The sequence below is a fragment of the Hemitrygon akajei genome, chromosome 19 (assembly GCF_048418815.1).
Source record: "Hemitrygon akajei chromosome 19, sHemAka1.3, whole genome shotgun sequence".
NCBI lineage: Eukaryota > Metazoa > Chordata > Chondrichthyes > Myliobatiformes > Dasyatidae > Hemitrygon > Hemitrygon akajei.
The window spans coordinates 5,527,545-5,549,587 of record NC_133142.1 but is presented as its reverse complement, the minus strand read 5'-3'; the positions used below and the strand labels follow the sequence as shown (position 1 = coordinate 5,549,587).

The window sequence follows — 22,043 nt, the reverse complement described above, 5'->3', positions numbered from 1 at the left end:
CACCATTCCCATTTCCCTCTCTCACCTATCTCCTTATCTGCCTATCACCTTCATCTGGTGTTTCTCCCTCTTCCTTTCTTCCATGGCCGCCTTCTATCCTATCACATTCCCCCTCCTCCAGCTCTTTATCTCTTCCACCAATCAACTTCCCAGCTCTTTACTCCCCTCTCCCGGTTTCACCCATCACCTATATCTTGTACTTCTTCCTCCCCTTTCCCCTCCTTATTACTTGGACTTCTTAATTTTTTTAATCCAGTCACAATGAAGAGTCTTGGCCTGAAACTTCAACTGTTTATTCTATTCCACAGATGCTACCTGGCCTGCTGAATCCCTCCAGCATTTTGTGTTTGTGTTACATAGCACTGTGTTTTTTTTCCCCCACTTTCAAGGGGGAAGATGTGTAATTATATGTATATAATAAAGAACATTTCCCAAAGGGCAATATGAGGACTGCACCCGAAACCAGAACTTACAATGCTGACCTGATTGTGCACACACTGGGTTGAGCTGCAGTTCAGTAATAAGATGTAATTATTAACAACAAACATAACATGGAACATCCACGCCATCCTTGGTTGGAGTGAACACCAGAGTTCAAAAGGCCTGCCGCACGCTGATAGGGCATCTCTTTACATCACTTCGGGAGCCTGCAGAGTTCATGGATCCACTACAGCACCAGCGATTCTGATTAGTGAGTGGGAGCACCTCCAGAGGAGTGTGGACATAGAGCAGCAGTGTACTGATTCCCAGAGCAGCCTGTGTCTATACTATGGCCATCAGTGATGGAAGAGCCAATCCTGCTGTAAATCTTTACCACACAGGCTATACCAATGCAAGTTGTTATTATGGCATGACCAAGTGCATGACAACCACAATTAAACTGCCAAATTCACAACAAAAAATAAGGAAGACTGAATATACAGACCCTGACATTTAAACACAACAAAATTTAACCTGGATTTTAGCAACCCTTCATTTACAATGAAGAAGATGAGGTCAAGAGGGTTGAAACCTTCAAGTTGTTGTCAAGGGGGATCTTTAACTTCCCTAATATAAACTGGAATCTTCCGAGTACAAGAGGTTTAGATGGGGCAGAATTTGTTAGGTGCATCCAAGAGGATTTTTTAATTCAATATGTAGATAGTTCAACAAGAGCAGAGGCTGTACTGGACCTAGTGTTGGTTAATGAGCCTGGCCAGACGATAAATGCTTCAGTGGGAGAGTAGTCAGGGAACAATGACCGCAACTCCTTAAGTTTTAAGATAGCTACAGATAAGGATAATATGGACTTTGCAGGAGAGTATTAATTGCAGCAGGGCAATTTACAAGAGCATTTGGTAAAAACTAGGCAGAGTTCATTGGGATCGACTGTTTTTGGACAAGTCCGCACCTGACATCTGGAGGGTGTGTAAGGACCAACTGCAGGACAGGTATGTTATACAGTCAGAAAAAAGAACAAAGATGGTAAGGTAAGAGAACCTTGGATGTTGAGGGACATGATGAATTTACTCAAGAATAAGAAGGAAAAGTACATGAAGTATATAAAGCTTAGGAAGTTAGAATCAAATAGAGCCCTTGAGGATTTTGAAGAATGCAGAAAAAAAACTCAAGCACAAAATTAGGAAAGCCAGAAGGTGCTACGAAAAGTCCTTGACAAGTAAGATTAAAGAGAATCCCAAAGCTTTCTACACATACGTACTAGGAAGAGCTTATGACCACTCAATGATAAAAGGGAGAATATTTGCTTGGATACTAAGGATGTGGTCTTTAATGAGTACCTTACATCACTATTTTCAAGGAGAAGGATGTGGGCGATAGGGACATTAGTGTCAAGTGAATCAATACGCTAGGGTATTTTGAGGTAGAGGAAATTGTGTTGGGTGTCTTAGAGAGCATTAAGGTGGGCAAGTCCCCAGGGCCTGCAGAAATACACCCCAGGTTATTGAGAGAAACAAGTCAGGAGATTGGTGGGGTCTTAACCAATATCTTTGTGCCCTCTCTAGCCACAGGTGAGGTGTCCAGAGGACTGGCAAGTAGCTAATGTTGTTCTATTTTTCAAAAAGGAGCCAGGGATAATCCTGGAAACTATAAATAGTGAGTCTTAGGTCAGTGGTAGGGAAGTTATTGGAGAGAATTACTAGGAATAGGATTCAGGAACATTTAGTAAAACCATAGCCGAATTAGGAAGTGCCAGCAAGGCTTTGTGTGGGACAAGTCATATCTTACAAACTTGATTGACTTTGTTGATGAGGCGACAAGGGTGATTGATTAATGTAGAACTTGGATTTTAGAAAGGTGCGTGACAAGGTCTCTCACGGAAGGCTCATCCAGAAGATTAAGATGTATAGGATCAATGGTGAATTGGCTGCTTCTATTCAGAACTGGTTTGCTGATAGAATACAGAAGATGGTGGTCAAAGGGATCTAAACTGTGACCTCTGCTATTTGTGATGTATATAAATGGCCTAGATGAAAATGTACTTGGTGCATTAGTAAGTTTGCAGATGATAATAAGAATGGTGGTGTTGTGAACAGCATAGATGATTAGCAAAGAATACAGAGGAATATACTGTAGATCAGTTGCAGATATAGGTGGAGAAATGGCAGATGGAGTTTATCCTGGCCAAATATTAGAAGGTCAAATGTAAAGAGACAGTACAATTTTAAGGGTAAAATCATTAACAATGTTGATGAACAGAGGGAACTCGGGTCCAAGTTCATAGCTCCCTGAAAGTGGCTACACAGGTTGATAAGGTAGTTATGAAGGCATATCACATGCTTGCCTTTATTAGTCGAGGCACTGAGTTTAAAAGTCAGGAAGTTATGCTGCAGCTTTATAAATCTCTAATTAGGCCTCATCTGGAGTATTGCGAACAGTTCTTGTCACCCCATTACACAAAGGATGTTGAGGCTTTGGGGAAAGTGCAGGAGAGGTTACCAGGACACTGTCTGGATTAGAAAGCATGTGCTATAATGAAAGGTTGGACAAACTTGGATTTTTTTTCTCTGGAGTAGTGGAATCTGAGGGAAGATCAGTTACAGGTTTATAAGATTACGAGAGGCATAGATAGATAGAGTCAGAAAGTGTATTTTACCCAGGTTTGAACTGTCTAATACCAGAGGGCATGCATGTAAGGTGACAGTGAGTAACTTTAAAGGAAATGTGAGGGGCAAGTTTTTTTTAAACAGAGAGTGGTGGGTGCCTGTAATGTGCTGCCTGGGGTGGTGGTAGAGGCAAATACATTAGGGGCATTTCAGAAAATCTTACACAGGCATGCGGAGATGATGAAAATGGAAGGATATGGACATTGTGTAGGCAGAAGGGATTGGTTTAGTTGGCCAGTTGACCACTAGTTTATTAGGTTTGGCACAACATTGTGAGCCAAAGGGCCTGTTCCTGTGCTGTACCGTTCTAAGTTCTAAGTTATATTCCCCATTATGATGAATAAGATTTCTGCCTGAATACCTCTAATAATCTGCCATGCTGTTCATGAGTAATACAACAGGAATGTAACACCAGGAAGTCCTCCTGGGTCAATTTAAAACAATACAATATTCCACAAAGATCACCTCAGCAAAAATATAAAAATCTTACCTCTGGTACAGTTCCTCCTTAGTACCAGAACTCAGTGCCATGCTACCTTCCCATTGTACATCAGTCCCTAAGATATGAAGGAGACAGTAATTTATCTCAGTAATGACTTAAGGTTTCAAGTTAAATTCAAGTTCATATCACAAAACCTAGAAAGCATTTTGAACCCAAGTATCTGTCCAAGTACTCTTGCTTTGTAATAATATTTCAGAATTTCAGATTAAAAAATACGTTTGTACAAATTTAGTTTTTTACAACCCTTTTTTAAACCCTTATGCTATTAGGGCGGCATGGTAGTGTAGTGGTTAATGCAATGTATTACAGTGCCAACTGTAAGACCGGGGTTCAATTCCTGTCTCATTGCTATCATCGGGGAGGAGGTACAGAAGCCTGAAGACACTCATTTAATGATATAGGGCCAGCTTTTTTCCCCACTGCCATCCGATTTCTGAATGGACATTGAACCCACACTACCTCACTACTTTTTTATTTCTATTTTTGCACAACTTATTTGATTTAATTATTATATACTTAATGTAATTCATGTTTTTCTCTATTATTATCTATTGCATTGTACTGCTGCCACAAAGGCAACAAATTCCATGACATATGCTGGTGATATTAAACCCGACTCTGATTGTTTGTAAGGAGTTTGTATGTTCATCTTGTGACCATCTAGGTTTCTTCTGGGTGCTCCAGATTCCCCTCACATTCCAAATATATATGGGTTAGAATTAGTAAGCTGTGGGCATGCTATGTTGGTGCTGGAGGCATGTCGACACTTACAGGTTATTGCTGATTTGATTTGACGCAAACAACGCATTTCACTGTATGTTTTGAGTTTCGAGATACATATAACAAATAAAGCGAATCTAATTAATAATATTACTCCTCCCTACTGATATGACTCAGATACATGAAGTAACTTAGTTATCAACAAAAAGGCAGCAATGGGAGGAATAAAATTTTTAAATTCAAAGCCATTCTCCATCTTCTGTTTTCAATAATTGTAGTTAGCGGAATTAATCCACTATCAGTAGGTAAAATCTCATAAAGTTCAAAGCTCAAAGTAAATTTATTATCAAAGTACACTTAGGTAAGATTCATTTTCTCATCCAACAAAGAAATACAATACTCAATGAAAAAAACTACACACAAAGACCAACAAGCAACCAAAGTGCAAAAGATGACAAACTGTGACAAATACAAAATGATAAGTAGATAGATAACTAAATATGTGTAGATGATAAATAATACTGAGAATATGAGTTGTAGAGTCATTAAAAGTGAGTCCATAGGTTGTGGAATCAGTTCAGTGTTAGGGTGAGTGATATTATCCACACTGGTTCAGGTGCCTGATGGTTGAAGGGTAATAACTGTTCCTGAACCTGACGGTGAGGGACCCAAAGCTCAGTGGTTGGGAGGGCTTTGCCTGTGATAGTCTGAACTGTGTCCAACACTTTTCAGTAAATTGCTGGTTGCTCCAGGTTCTAGCATGTGGTCTCTTGTGTCTTCTGAGGTGCTAAATAGAATGGTTAATCAGAATAACTACTAAGTTAAGAAAGGTCGAAGAAACTTTTGAGATTTTATTTTATTTAGAGATGCAGCACATATAAGGCATTCTGGTCCTTTTCAACCCCTGACAACCCCAATTTAACCATAGCCTAATCACAGGTCAACCTACTAAGCAGTATGCCTTTGGACTGGGGGAGGAAACCAGGCATTCCACTTAGAGAACATACAAACTCCTTACAGAGGACACCAGGATTGAACTCCGAACTCCAACGCCCTTATCTGTAATGCGTCACGCTAACCATGATGCCCCAAGATTGCATGAAGTTTTGTTTTAATAGCTCTGCAGTGCATACCAGAAGGGAGCTTTTGAAAAAGTAAGTTTGCCGGGTGGGTAGTATACAAAATCAAAGACAAAAATATTTCCCTTGAAGCCTTGGGCTTGAATATTTGGAATGATATTGCACAGAAGAAAGCCATTACATCTATTATTAGCATATCAGCTCTTTGGAGTGCCATCCAATTATCTTCCCTCTCTCCTTTTTTTCCTTCCTTCAAACACTGGCAATTGGTAGGTAATTAGCTTATTATTGTCACACGTACCAAGATACTGTGAAAATCTTTTGTTTGCATGCCAACAAGACAGATCATTCCTTGCACAAGTACATCGAGGTGGTACAAAAGTACAATGTAGAATATGGTGTGATGGTTACAGAGAACGTGCAGTGCAGGTACACAATAAGATGCAAGGGGCCTGATGGATAGATTGAGAGACCAAGAGGTCATCTTTATCTCATAAGGGAGCTGTTCAAGAATCTTATAACAGCAGGATGGGAATTGTTCTTGTGACATATCCTCAAGATTTTGATATCTTCTAACCTATGGAGACTGGGTAGAGAAAAGAGATTGACCTGGGTGGCAATGCAAAGGGTAACCATGGAGTCCACAGTTTTCATAATGGACCGGGCTATATCCACAATCCTCTGCATTTTCACACAGTCTTGGGCACAGAAGTTGCCATACCTCTGTCCACCACAAAATGCAAGATCTCCCAGTAGCTACGCATTTCAATTTGATTTCCCATTCTCATTCTGACATGTCAGTCCATGGCCTCCTCTACTGCCATGATGAGGCCAAACTCAGGTATGTGGAGCAATACTTCATATTTCTCTGGGTAGCCTCCAGCTTGATGGCATGAATATCAATTTATTTAAATACCAGTAATTTCTACCCCTCCATCCTTCTGTCATTTTTCCATTCTCCTTTCTGGTTACCCACTCACCTTTTTGCTTCTCTTCATCTGCTCATTACCTCCATCTGGTTCCCCTCATCCTTCCCTTTCTTCCATGGTTCACTGTACTCTCCTATCAGATTCCTTCTTCAGCCCTTTACCTCTCCCACCTCTCACCTCCTAGCTTCTTACTTCATCCCTCTCCCCCACCTGGTCTTACTGATCACTAGTCAGCTTGTTCCTTCCCCTTCCACCACCTTTCCATTCTGGCCTCTGCACCCCTTCCTTTCCAGACCTGATGAAGTGTTTCGGCCCAAAACATTGATTGTTTATTCATCCCCATAGACTTGCTGAGTTTTTCCAGCATTTTGTGTGTTATTCAAGTGGCCATACCAAGCCATGATGCAATCTTTTTAACGTGGCCACAGTTCTCCAAGGCAAGATTTCCATTACCACCACATCTTTTGCACAAAAGTGGTTTTTCACATCACCTCCATATCTTTTGCCAGATACTTTAAATCTGAGTTCTCCAATTACTGAGCCTTCAGCCACAGGAGTCAACATCAAGCCATTAATCAAACCTTAATCTTCTCTGCTCTGAGGAGTAACCTCCTCTAGCTGCCCAGGAGAGGTGTTGGAGTCAGCATGCTCCACCAGAGTTCCAGGAGCACAGTGCTGCCCCCAGTGTTTGCTCAGCAGACAACAAGCTAAACTGTTCAACTGTAGGCTGCTGCAACATTCACGCACTCAGGGTCTTGGACTATATTTTTATTGTGTGACTGTGTTTTCATTGACATCTTGTATGAGCTTGCCTGGTGTGACTGCAGGTACTATGGTTTGCACCTTGGCCTGGAGTTCACACTGTTTCGTTTGGCTATATTCATAGGTATTCATGTATGGTTGAATGGCAATTGAACTTGAACTGGACAAAACACTTAAACTATCTGCTCAAATGTATTACTAAAGAGACAGTACTTTGGAGCTCAGAAACATTTCATTTCCCACTCAAAGAAAGCTTTTCCCTCTATTGTGAGTATTCTATTCAGAACAGTAATAATGTGCAGATCAAAATCATCTTTGTGCCTCTCATCTACTTCATGGTGCAATTTCATTATCTTCTAGTCCATAACTGCTGAATTTAATTCTGTTAATACTGCACCGATTATCACCCTGTGTAATAATGGCTTGCTATTCACACAGTGTCTTTTCTTCAAACTGCTTTGGAAGCGGAGTCTTTGACAAGCAGAGATAGATACATTCTTGATAACCAAGGGGTTGAAGGCACCACGTGTGTGTGGTGATGTGGAAATAAGGTTAAAATCAGACCATGACCATTAAAACCAACAAGTAGAAGATACAAAAGTCTGAAAGGACATACCACCAAGCACAACAGCTTCTACCCCACTGTTAAAAGATTATTGAACGGTTCCATAATACAATAACGTACGTGGCCTCCTAACCTCACAATTTACCTCATTATGGCTTTGCAAATTACTGTCTACCTGCACTGCACTTTCTCTGTAACTGTAACACTTGATTTATTTGTTTTGAGATTCCAACCCAACAAGCCCACTCTGTACAAATGCACCCAAGTGAGAGCTTAAGGTAAAAGAACCCTGAGGAACAAATGATCATAAATCCATTGAATTCAACCTGAAATTTGAGAAGCTAAAGTCAGATATATCAGTATTACAGTGAAGTAAAGGAAATTACAGAGGCATGAGAGAGAAGCTGGCCAGAATTGATTGGAAAACAACACTGACAGGGATGATGGCAGAGCAGCAATGGCTAGAATTTCTGGAAGCAATTCAAAAGGCACTTGATATATACATCCCAAAGAAGAAGTAGTACTCTAAAGGAAAGATGACACAACCATACTTAAGAGGAGAAGTCAAAGCCAACATAAAAGCCAAAGAGAGGGCATTAAGTGGAGCAAAAATTAGTGGGAAGTTAGAGTATTGGAAAGCTTTCAAATACCAACAGAAGACAACTAAACATGTCATCAAGAAGGTAAAGATGGAATATGAAAGAAAGCTGGCCAATAATATTAAAGAGGATAACAAAATTTTCTTCTGGTACATAATGTGTTAAAGAGAGGTGAGAGTGGATATCAGACTGCTGAAAAATGATGTTGGAGATGTAGTAACAGGAGACAATGAAATGGCTGACAAACTGAAAAAGCATTTTGCATCAGCTAGTAGAGACACTAGCAATACGGTGGAACTTCAAGGTTTCAGGGGCTATGAAGTGTGTGAAGCTACCATAACTAGAGAGAAGGTTCTTGGGAAACTAAAAGTTCTGAAGGTAGATGAGTCACCTGGACCAGATGGTGTACACCCCATGGTTCTGAAAGAGGTGGCTGAAGAGATTGTGGATGCATTAGCAATAATCTTCCAAGAATTACTAGATTCTGGAATGGATCTGGAAGAGTGGAAAATTGCAAATGTCACTCAATCTTCAAGAAGGAAGAGAGGCAGAAGAAAGGAAACTATGGGCCAATTAGTCTTTTCTCGGTGGTTGGGAAGATGTTGGAGTCAATTATTGAGGATCAGGTCTCAGGGTACTTGGAGGCACATGATAAAATAGGCTATAGTCAGCATGGTTTCCTCAAGGGAAAATCTGCTGGAATTATTTGAAGAAATAACAAGCAGGATGGATAAAGGAGAATCAGTTGATGTTGTGTACTTGGATTTTCAGAAGACCTTTAACAAGGTGCCTCACATGAGGCTGTTTAACAAGCTCCAAGTCCATGCTGTTACAGGAAAGATTCTAGCATGGATAAAGCAATGACTGATTGGCAGGAGGCTAAGAGTGGGAATAAAGGGAGCCTTTGTTGGCTGGCTGCTGGTGACTAGTGGTGGTCCACAGGGGTCTGTGTTGGACCAATTATTTTTAGGTTATACGTCAATAATTTGGATGATGGAATTGATGGCTCTGTAGAAACGTTTGCAGATGATATGAAGATAGGTGGAGGGGCAGGTAGTTTTGAGGAAGTAGAGGTGCTACAGAGTGACTTTGACAAATTAGGAGAATGGGCAAAGAAATGGCAAATGGAATGCAATTTAAATATCAGTCCTGCCGAAGGGTTTTGGCCTGAAACATCGACTGTACACTTTTTGTAGATGATGCTTGGCCTCCAGCATTTTGTGTGTGCTGTTGGATGCTGGATTTCTAGCATCTGCAGATTTTAACATCTTTGTGAGATGGAATACAGAGTTGGGAAGCGTATGAAACATAGAAAACCTACATCACAATACAGGCACTTTGGCCCACAAACTTCTGCCAAACACGTCCCTACCTTAGAAATTACTAGGCTTACCTATAGCCCTCTATTTTACTAAGCTCCATGTACCTATCTAAAAGTCTCTTAAAAGACCCTATCGTATCCGCCTCCACCACCATTGCCGGTAGCCAATTCTATGCACTCACCACTCTGAGTAAAAAAACTTACCCCTGACATTTCCTCTGTACCTACTCCCCAGCACCTTAAACCTGTGTCCTCTTGCGGCAACCATTTCAGCCCTGGGAAAAAGTCTCTGACTATCCACACGATCAATGCCTCTCATGATCTTGTACACTATCAGGTCACCTCTCATCCTCCTTCGCTCCAAGGAGAAAAGGTCGAGTTCATTCAACCTATTCTCATAAGGCATGCTCCCCAATCCAGGCAACATCCTTGTAAATCTCCTCTGCACCCTTTCTATGGCTTCCACATCCTTCCTGTAGTGAGGTGACCAGAACTGAGCACAGTACTCCAAGTGGGGTCTGACCAGGGTCCTATATAGCTGCAACATTACCTCTCGGCTCCTAAATTCAATTTCACAATTGATGAAGGCCAATACACTATACGCCTTCTTAACCACAAAGTCAACCTGCGCAGCTGCTTTGAGTATTCTATGGGCTCGGACCCCAAGATCCCTCTGATCCTCCGCACTGCCAAGATTCTTACCATTAATACAATATTCTGCCATTATATTTGACCTACCAAAATGAACCACTTCACACTTATCTGGGTTGAACTCCATCTGCCACTTCTCAGCCCAGTTTTGCATCCTATCAATGTCCCACTATCAATAGCCCTCCACACTATCCACAACACCTCCAACCTTTGTGTCATCAGCAAACTTACTGACCCATCCCTCCACTTCCTCATCCAGGTCATTTATAAAAATCACAAAGAGTAAGGGTCCCAGAACAGATCCCTGAGGCACTCCACTGGTGACTGACCTCCACGCAGAATATGACCCGTCTGCAACCACTCTTTGCCTTCTGTGGGCAAACCAGTTCTGGATCCCCTTGGATCCCATGCCTCCTTACTTTCTCAGTAAACCTTGCATGGGGTACCTTATCAAATGCCTATCTGAAATCCATATACACTAAATCTACTGCTCTTCCTTCATCAATGTGTTTAGTCACATCCTCTAAAAATACAATCAGGTTCGTAAGACATGACCTGCCCTTTTCAAAGCCACGCTGACTACTCCTAATCATATTATACCTCTCCAAATGTTCATAAATCCTGCCTCTCGTGATCCTCTCCATCAACTTACCAACCACTGAGGTAAGACTCACTGGTCTATAATTTCCTGGCTATCTCTACTCCCTTTCTTGAATAAAGGAACAACATCCGCAACCCTCCAATCCTCCGGAACCTCTCCCGTCCCCATTGATGATGCAAAGATCACCACCAGAGGCTCAGCAATCTCCTCCCTCGCCTCCCACAGTAGCCTGGGGTACATTTCGTCCGGTCCCGGCAACTTTTCCAACTTGATGCTTTCCAAAAACTCCAGCACATCCTCTTTCTTAATATCTACATGCTCAAGCTTTTCAGTATGCTGCAAGTCATCACTACAATCACTAAGATCCTTTTCCATAGTGAATACTGAACCAAAGTATTCATTAAGTACCTCTGCTATTTCCTCTGGTTCCATACACACAAGTGTATGGTTAAGCACTTGGGTAGAAGAAATGAAAGGATTGACTATTTTCTAAATGGAGAGAAAATACAAAAAATTGAGGTGCAAAGGCACTTAGGAGTCCTTGTGCAGGATTCCCTAAAAGCTAATTTGCAGGTTGAGTCTATAGCGAGGAAGGCAAATGCAATATTAGCATTCATTTCAAGAGGACTAGAAGGGTGTAATTTTGAAACTTTATCAAGCACTGGTGAGGCCTCACTTGGAGTATTGTGAGCTGGTTTGGGCCCCTTATCTAGGAAAGGATGTGCTGAAACTGGAGAGGGTTCAAATGAGATTCATGAAACCGATTCCAGGATTGAACAGCTTGTCAAATGAATAGTGTTTGTTGGTTCTGCGCCTGTATTCACTGGAATTCAGAAGAATGAGGGGTGACCTCATTGAAACCTATCAAATGGTGAAACACCTTGATACAGTGAATGTGGAGAAGTTGTTTCCTATGGAGGGAGAGTCTAAGATCAGAGGACACCATCTCAGAATAGAGAGGCGTCTTTTAGAAAGGAAATGAGGAGTTTCTTTAGCCAAAGAGTGGTGTATCTGTGGAATTCATTGCCACAGGCAGCTGTGGAGGCCAAGTCTTTACACATATTTTAACCTTTACAGAGGTTAAAAGATTCTTGATTGGTCAGGTAAAGAAGGGAAATGGGGAATTTAGGCAGGAGTTTTAGCTAGGATGTTGGGGATGTACAACAGATTTCCCCACTCTTAAAAGTGCTACAATATCATTTGTGCAAGACTGGTTGATTTAGGATAAGCCTCAATTTATCTAAAAAGGTGGCACTGTGGTGAGTTTGGCATTTCCATATTGCTGCTCGTGTGTAGATCCAGAAAGTATGCATATCCCTTATGGGTGACAATGAAAAACCTTCTGATTCCAACATGGGCAGACATCTTTTTTTAAATTTTTATTGTTTAATGAGTTACAGCATGGAATAGGTCCTTCTGGCCTTCAAACTGCATTGCTCATCAATCCCTGATTTAATCCTAGCCTGATCACGGCACAATTTACAATGACCAATTAGTCTACCAACTGGTATGTCTTTGGACTGTGGGATGAAATCCAGAAGAAACCCTTTTGGTCATGGTGAGAAAGTACAAACTCCTTACAAGTGGTGGGAATTGAGACCAGATCACCCGTACTATAAAGCATTGTGCTAACCACTCTGTGCTGTCCCAAACATAACCATACAAAATAGGAGCAGGCGTAGGCAACTGGCTGCTCTCTCATTAAGTTAGCAAGTTGGTTTATTATTGTCACATGTATTGAGGTACAGCAAAAGGCTTGTTTCAGAAACGCAATTCAGGTTTATTGGCATTGACATATATCTTGAAACCTACAGTTTTGGTGTAGCACTACAGCATAGCAAATTAATACAAGTTACAATAATAATAAATAAGTAGTGCAAAAAAAGAATAGTGAGATAGTATTCTTGGGATTATGGACAGTTCAGAAATATTGATTGATTGATTGATTGATTGATCTATTGAGATATAGCACAGAATTGGCCCTCCTGGCCCTCTGAGCTATGCTGCCCAGCAACCCCCTACTTAACCCTAGCCTAATCATGGGAAAATTTATAATGACCAACCTTTGTCTTTGGTCAGTGGAAAAAAACCGGAGCACCCATAGGAAATACAAGTGGTTATTTGGGAGAATGTACAAAGTCCTGCAGGCAGCAGCAGAAATCAGTTGGCAGTGGGGAAATAAACTACTCCTAAAATGTTGAGTGTGGCTCTTTGTGCTCCTCCTTCCTGATGGTAGTTCTAAGAAGAGGGCGTGATCTGGGTGGTGAGGGTCCTTAATGATGAATACCCATCTCTTGAGGCACCACCTTTTGAAAATATCCTCGATGTTGGGGACGGTTAGGCCATTAGATTTAGGGCCAGAGCTAAGTGATTTGGCCCATCAAGTCTGCTCCACCATTTCATCATGGCTGATCCAGTTTTCCTCTCAGCCCCAAACTCAACCAAAGTTCATTAAATCAGTTGATCTTATCATTATCTCATCGTTTACAGGATTGATCTGCGTGGAGGGCATGCAAGATTTTTCACTGTACTTTGGTACATGGCAATAATAAATCAATTTACCAATTTTGCATCTGCTGGAGGCTCAAAATGGCCTGTCCTGTGGTTGGAGGATTGTGTACGAGCGCCAGTGGGAGAAAGGAACAGGGCTTATTTTACTGTTAACAGAGAAACTCTGCACATACTGGAAATCCAAAGCAACGGATTTGAAATACTGGAGGAACTCAGCAGGTCAGACAACAACTATGGAAATGACGAACAGTTGATGTTTCCAGCTGAGACCCTTCTTCAGGACTGGAAAGGAAGGGGGAAGCTGCCAGAATAAAAAGGGGGGGAAGGAGTTAAGCTAGGTGATAGATGAAGCCACATGGGTGGGAAAGGGAAAGGGCTGGAGAAGAAGGAATCTGATAGGAGAGGAGAGTGGACCACAAGAGAAAGGGAAGGAGGGGGGGGACACAGGGAGAAGTGATAGGCAGGCAAGAAAAGGTAAGAGGCCACAGTGGAGAAGAGGAAAAGAGGAGGGGGAGTGAAAATTATTTTCACCGAAAAATTATTTTTACCAAAAGGAGAAATCCGTATTCATGCCATCAGATTGTTTTACTATTGTTCTGTTGCTTTTTGCATTCTGTGCTGTTCTGCCATGCATAGTGGGCATGCTAAATTGGCACTGGAATGTGTGCTGACACTTGTGGGCTAACCCCAGCACATCCCTTGGTGTATTGGTTGTTGGCGCAAATAGCATTTCATTGTATGTTTTCATGTAAATGTGATAAATAAACTTGAATCTTGAATCTTGTTTCATAAAGTAACTGTAGTTAATTACAAGAGAAACTACACTGCCAAAAATACTTCAACAGCTATAAAAAGCCTTGAGACAGACTGGGGTTGTAAGGGCAGGTTGTGTAAGTGCAATTTCCTACTTTATTGTATCTCAAAGCACCTGGTTTATAATGAATTATTCTGTAACTATTCACATCATTATAGAGGCTATTTATGCACAACAAAAGCTCATCAAAAGAAATGTTGTGACTATGCAAGTAGCAAGTAAATGAATAAGTTATACTTAGTGGTCATTTCATGAGGTACACCTGCTTATTAATGCAAATATCTAATCAGTCAATCATGTGACAGCAATTCAATGCATAAAAGCATGCAGGCATGGTCAAGAGGTTCAGTTGTTGTTCAGATCAAATGTCAAAATTGGGAAGAAATGTGATCTTAATAACTTTAACCGTGGAATGATTGTTAGTGTCAGATGGGGCGGTTTGAGTACCTCAGTAACTGTTGATCTCCTGGAATTTTCATGAACCACAGTCTCTAGAATTTATAAGGAATGGTGCAATAAACAAGAAAAAAAAAACATCCAATAAGTGGCAATTCTGTGGGCACAAGTGCCTTGATAATAAGAGAGGTCAGAGGAGAAAGATCAGACTGGGTCAAGCTGACAGGTAGGTGACAAATAACCTTCGGTTACAGCTATAGTGTGCAGAACAGCATTTATGAACATACCACATTCAAACCTTGAAATGGATAGGCTACAGCAGCAGATGATGTTGATGCATCTAACAGATGTGCCCAATAAAGCAGCCACTAAGTGTATGTGTTTAAGTGTTTGCTATGAAGGACATCGCTATAAAGACAATCAGCCACTGTGCTTTCTTTTCATTATTGTATGTTAGATCTTTAATTTTCTGCTCAAGCAAATGCAGAGGCTTTTACGGTAATACACTTTCACTCTTAATAATGACATGAAGATTATTCACATCAATGCCACCAGCTTCTTACTGAAATCCCTCTGCCAATCTTTCACCTACCTGCAGAGATGGAGCTTGATGACTTTGACATTGGCTGGGGCAGGTCGTTCAATCTTGTGATAAGGTTGTCAGAGAGCTACAAAAACACAAAAGAGAGTTAAAGCAGCAATGTTCCATTCATAATACTTTCCCCAGAAACAATGCAGCTGCTATTGCTGGAACAAAACAGACCATCTTGACTAAAGTCTAAAATTAATATGAAAACACCATTTCACTATCCATCCCATCATCTAACCATCTGCCCTCTCCTTCTCATCCTTGCTTCAAACTCACTCTTCAAACGCCCAAGATCATTATGTTCATTCAATTATAACTGTACAACACAGTACAGGCCCTTCAGTCTATGAGGTTCAGCCTTCTATTCTGAGGCTGTGCCCTCTGGTCCTAGACTCTGCCACTATTAGAAACATCCTCTGCACATCCACTCTATTAGGACTTTTAATATTCAGGACCAGAGCCATCAAACACTCCTAATACGTTAACTTTCTCATTCCCGGGATCATTCTCATGAACCTCCTCTGGACCTTCTCTCAGATGTCAGCACATCTGCTCTTAGATATGGGGCCCAAAACTGCTCACAATAGTCCAACTGTGGTCTATAAAGCTTCAGCATCAAGTTGTCAAGCACCTTTGCTCCATCCACAACAGGCGGGATTTCTTGGTGACCACCCATTCCTATTGCACAACATTGTGGGCCACAAGATCTGTACTGTGCTGTACTGTTCTAGAGATAATCCTTTTGCTGCTCTTAAGACCACTACATACAAGTCAGATTTTGATACTATCATCCATTCCGCTCCATAGAGAGCAATTCAGTCAATCCCTGTCCTTTCATTACTTCCTCATAAATTATTTTCCCTTGCACCTATCCTTTCAGAAGCCCTTACTAACTCTTGCATTCATCACTCAAAGGCAGAGAACTCCAGATCATCACTCATTAAAGTTTTCCCCCAGACTGCCTTTGTGTACAGAGGTAGCCATTATATTAGGTCCTCAAAGAGGAGCACAACCTTGTCATGGTTTGGAGGCTTGCGTGCCTCAATGACCCAGATAGCTACGTTGGCTAGAGTCTGGACTTTATGGTCACCCACGCCAAAAGAAGGTCAAAGGATAGATGCCAGACTAAGTGGTCCACCAGGTTTGGGGATTCAGCTCAGGGATAGCAAACATGACTGGTCAAACAAAATTGTTACAGAAACAGCAATGAAGAATCCTTCTACATCTGATTGTGATGATACTCCTGAGACCCCACCCAGGACTGGCATGACCGACAGTGGTGAAAACCACGAGGAAGCTACTGACATGATGAAAGAAGCCCTGAACACCACCAGAGATGGAGGACCAACAGTGTAATGGGCAGTAAGTTCGTTTTATTAGGTACCTGCTTGTTAATGCAAATATCTAATCAGCCAATCATGTGGCAGCAACAACACATAAAAGGATGCAGACATGGTCAAGAGGTTCAGTTATTGTTCACACTAAACATCAGAATGGGAAAAAAAATGTGATCTAAGTGACTTTGACCATGATTGATGGTGTTTGAGTATCTCAGAAACTGCTGATCTCCTTGGATTTTCACGTACAACAGTCTCTAGAGAATCCAGTGACTGACATTTTTGTGGCTGGGTTTGAGCCGATCTCCTCGAAAAAGCAGCTCAGTTTGAATAGTTGCTCTCCCCAATGCTCTCGGAGATGTTATCGAATTCCAAGATTTACAGATTCAGCTGTAGTTCATATTGGCCTCTTTCAGTTCTATGTCTTTTTTGTGTTCTCATCCATTATTTCTTGTTGCTGATTGTGGAGGGTTGGGGGCTTGACGTTCTTGTTGCTGTTTCTCCCTGTGGGTGATCTGTTAGTTTTTGTGTGAGGGAGGGGTTGGGGTTTGCATGTTTTTGTTTCTTTCTCATTTCATAGGGAGGGAATTGATGGCTTTTCTTTCAACTACTCTGGTTTTTCTGTACAGGCTTCCCCCGCAATCCGAAGGTAGAGCATTCCTATGAAACCGTTTGTAAACAGAAATGTCGTAAAGCGAAGAAGCAATTACCATTAATTTATATGGGAAAAATTTTTGAGCATTCCCAGACCCAAAGAAAAACCTACCAAATCATACCAAATAACACATAAAACCTAAAATAACACTAACATATAGTAAAAGCAGGAATGATATGATAAATATACACCCTAAATAAAGTAGAAATATTGTAGGTACAGTGTAGTTTCACTTATCAAAATTGGGAAGACAGCGAGCCAAAATCGATCTGGAGAACAAAAAAAAACACGGCATGTACACGCATGTGCACGTACACGCATGTACACACACGTACATGTACACACCTATGCACGTCCACGCATGCGCAAACAACTGCCCGCACAAGGCTTCACGGTCATTGTAGTCTTTCTTGGGGTAAAAACACATATAAAGCGGGCGTCTTTGTTTCGTAAAAGCAAAAATCCTCTTTGGTTAGCGAAAACAGGTACCAATGTAGGTCTTTCGTAACAGCGAGCTGTCGTAAAACAAAAGTTCTAAAAGCGGGGTACACCTGTACTTTGTGGCAATTCAGAGAAGACAAATCTCAGAGTTGACTTCTTCATGTATACTTGATTATAAAATGAATCTTTGAAAACACCTTGTTAATAACAGAGGTCAGAAGAGAATGCCCGGACTGATTCAAGCTGACAGGAAGGCGATATCAACTCAAATAACACACATTACAAAGGTGGTGTGCAGAAGAGCCTCTCTGACTGCACAACCCATTGAACCTTAATGGATGGACTACAGCAGCAGAAGATCATGAACATATACTCAGTAGCTACTTTATCAGGTACAGGAGGTAGCTAATAAAGTGGCCACTTAGTGTATTTTACATTTTACTTTAAATCTTTGTCTCCTGGTCTTTAAACTATCAGTTAATGAGGACGGGGTCTCTCCCCCATCTCCCCCCACCTTTATCTTAATTAAACCAGTCAGGACCTTGTCCAGCCTCAGCTTAGAATTGAAATCCTTTACAGTTGCAACATCTCTCTTTCCCGGTGTTTAATGTCTGTGAAATATGGCAAGAATCTGCCACATTTCTAGGTGGAGTTCAGCGACAACAAATTGCCTCCCGAATCCTTGCTTCTAATTACTATTCAGTCCACAGTCCAATTAATAGGAGACAGGTCTGGTGTTCAAACAGACAAAAACCGTTCAACCAGATCAAAATCCAGACACAATCCTAACTAGAAAATAAAGCACAAATGAAATGGAGAGAAATATACGTAAATGCAATGACAAGGTTCATCTGCATCTGCAGCAAGTGACATTTATTTAGGCTTTGTATTTTAAAGGTTTCAGCATCAGGTTTTAGGAAACTTCTAAACAACATGTGATTCAATTAAATTCTCACCACCAGCAGCGAAGAGTAAATTTTCCCTGACAACTGTCAAAAACAATGAGCTTTAAATAGCACCAGCAAAGGATTAGATTGAAGTGATTGTGAAAGTAATAGTCAGTTTTATGTGAGATGGTATAACATCTCATTCACCATTCATTACACTGAGTTTATTAAGCTTTGCAGTTCTGACCGAAAACTCTCAACAGTTCCTTTGGCCGATGTTCTTCAGAAACTATTAGTCAATATAGTTTAGTCCCTTCCACTATAAACTGATAGTTGGATAAGATTACACTGAGGTACCAAGATAAGAATGAGCAAGAAAGGAGTTTTTTTTTAATGAATGCTCCTGTAACACATTGAAAGCTTTCACTGCTAATGTAATGGCCTCTCTGTAATGTTTCACTGCTAATGTAATGGTTTCACTGTAGCAGCAATGTTTGGGTTATGACTGGAGATAACGGGGCTTGGAATGTGGGGGCTATCCAATGAGAGAAATATTGTTCTTTCTTGTGGGTCTGGAAGAGAGATTTGCGCGGTCTTTTGTCGGCAAGAGGAGAAGGAAGACGCGTGTAGAGAGAGCTGGGAGACCACCGGACAGAGTGGACTGGGAGCAAAGGTCCAAAGGCCGGCAACGCTCGGAGGAGGTCGAGGGTTGATGAATGGCCATATTTGTGAGCTCCAACGTGCACTTTTGACTTTTCTCTTGAAACAGGCCCTTTTTCTTTTCTTTACTAACCCTATACTCAGATTAAGATTTATAAAGTTCAATCAGTTAATTGTATATGATGTACTGTCTGATATTTTGCGGTGCAGATTTGTAACCGGGCAACACATCACGCAGCATTCACACAAACAAGATTTCTCAGTTTGGCGGGGCCAGAAGTTGTCTTCCCCTAGACGAACACGTGCTGGCCGAGCCTGAGGGTTACAATACTTATACACTCAGTGGCCACTATATTCAGTACACATAGTATGCAAATATCTAATCAGCCAATTATGTGTCAGGAATGCAATGCATAAAAGGATGCAGACATGGTCAAGAGGTTCCATTGTTCAGACCACACATCAGAAAGGGAAAGAAATGTGACAAATATGACTACTTTTTTAAATTTCTATTCAAAGATCAAAAGATCAAAGTTCAAAGTAAATACCACATACAACCCTGGGATTCTTTTTCCTGCAGGCATACTTAGCAAGTCTATAGAACAGTAACTGTAAGCAGGATCAATGAACAACAAATTACATATATAATGTAATTAACACAATTTTTTCTCTATTACTATGTATTGCATTGTACTGCTGCCACAAAAACAACAAATTTCACAACATATGCCTGTGATATTAAACCTGATTCTGACTGTAAGTGACTTTGGAATAATTGTTGGTGCCAGATGGAGGGGGGGTTGAGTATCTCAAAAATTGTTGTTCTCCTGGGATTTTCACAACATCTTCTGGACTTTACAGAGAATGGTGTGACAAACAAGAAACATTCAGTGAGCAGCAGTTCTGTAGGCAAAAACACCTTGTTAATGAGAGGGGTCAGAGGAGAATAGCCAGACTGGTTCAAGCTACCAGGAAGGTGAGAGTAACTCAAATGACTATGTGCTACCAGAATGATGTGCAGAAGAGAATTACTGATGCATAGCATGTGGAACCTTGAAATGGATGCAGACTACAAACATATACGTATTCAGCATATGATGTTATGTGCCTGTGATGCTGCTGCAAATAATTTTTACATTGATACAAAACACAAAATGCTGGCAGAACTCAGCAAGCCAGACAGCATCTATGGGAGGAGGTAATAACGACGTTTCGGGCCGAAACCCTTCATCAGGAATGAAGTAACATGGGATGGTCGAGGGGGGATAAGAAGTGGGGGGAGGGATAAAGTAGAGAGCTAGGAAGTGATGGGCTGGAGGGAAATGGGCTGGGGGAAGGTGGAGAATTATGGGAAATAAAAGAGAAAGAAAGGTAGGGCTGGGGGGAGAGATTATAGTGAGGGGGGAAAAGAGAGAGAAAGAGAACCAGACTAAAATAATAGATAGGGATGGGGGTAAGGGTGGGGGTCAGGGGTATCAACGGAGGTCAGTGAGTTGGATGTTCATGCCGGCAGGAAGGAGGCTACCTAGGTGGGAGATAAGGTATTGCTCCATCGACATGCGTGTGGCCTCATCTTGACGGTAGAGGAGGCCATGGACAGACATGTCGGAGTGGGAGTGGTCTGTGGAATTGAAGTGTGTGGCCACAGGGAGATCCCGCCATTGCTGGAGGACCGAGCGCCGGTGTTCGGCGAAACGGTCTCACAGTCTGCGGCGGGTCTCCCCAATGTATAAATGGCCACATCGGGAGCACCAGATACAGTATATCACCCCAGTTGACTCGCAGGTGAAGTGGTGCCCCACCTGAAAGGACTGTCTGGGGCCTGGGATGGTGGTGAGGGAAGAAGTGTGGGGGCAGGTGTAGCACTTCTTCCGTTTGCAGGGATGAGTGCCCGGAGGGAGGTCCATGGGGAGGGATGGGGGGGATGAATGGACAAGGGAGTCGTGTAGGGAGCAATCCCTGCGGAAAGCCGAGAGTGGGGGGGGGAGGGGAAGATGTGGTTGGTGGTGGGATCACGTAGGAGGTGGCGGAAGTTACGGAGGATTATACGTTGGATCTGTAGGCTGGTAGGGTGATAGGCGAGGACCAGGGGGACTCTATTCCTGGTGGGCTGGCGGGGGGATGGGGTGAGGGCAGAGGTGCGTGAAATACGGGAGACGCGATGGAGGGCAGAGTTGATAGTGGACGAAGGGAAGCCTCTTTCTTTAAAAAAGGAAGACATCTCCTTTGTCCTAGAATGAAAGGCCTCATCCTGAGAGCAGATGCGGCGGAGGCGGAGGAATTGAGAGAAAGGGATAGCATTTTTGCAGGAGACAGGGTGGGAGGAGGAATAGTCTAGATAGCTGTGGGAGTTAGTAGGTTTGTAGTAGACGTCAGTGGATAGGCTGTCTCCAGAGATAGAAACAGAAAGATCTAGAAAGGGGAGGGAGGTGTCGGAAATAGACCAGGTGAATTTGAGGACGGGGTGAAAGTTGGAGGCGAATTTAATGAAGTCAACAAGCTCAGCATGCGTGCAGGAAGCAGCACGGATGCAGTCGTCGATATAACACAAGAAAAGAGGAGGACAGATACCGGTGTAGGCTTGGAACATAGATTGCTCCACATGGCCAACAAAAAGGCAGGCGTAGCTAGGACCCATGCGGGTGCCCATGGCTGCGGGTGCCCATGGCTGCGGGTGCCCATGGCTACACCTTTAGTTTGGAGGAAGTGGGAGGAGCCAAAGGAGAAATTGTTAAGGGTGAGGACTAATTCCGCGAGGCGGAGAAGAGTGATGGTAGAAGGTGACTGGCTGGGTCTGGAATCCAGGAAGAAACGGAGAGCTTGGAGACCTTCCTGGTGGGGGATGGAGGTATATAGGGACTGGACGTCCATGGTGAAAATGAGGCGGTGGGGGCCAGGGAACTTGAAATCTTTGAAGAGA

General features: G+C 42.1%; 1 protein-coding gene across 3 annotated transcripts in view; it reads right to left on the bottom strand.

Moving 5' to 3' along the window:
- LOC140741719 (MICOS complex subunit mic25-b-like) overlaps positions 1-22,043 on the bottom strand; it is a 693,418-nt gene that overhangs the window by 658,254 nt on the left and 13,121 nt on the right. For all 3 annotated transcript variants that reach the window (XM_073072022.1, XM_073072021.1, XM_073072019.1), the window contains exons 2-3: positions 15,147-15,222; positions 3,595-3,661 (exon numbers count right to left, since the gene is read on the bottom strand). In XM_073072022.1, the coding sequence (XP_072928123.1) occupies positions 3,595-3,661; positions 15,147-15,222 (143 nt within the window). The remainder of the gene's footprint in view (positions 1-3,594; positions 3,662-15,146; positions 15,223-22,043) is intronic.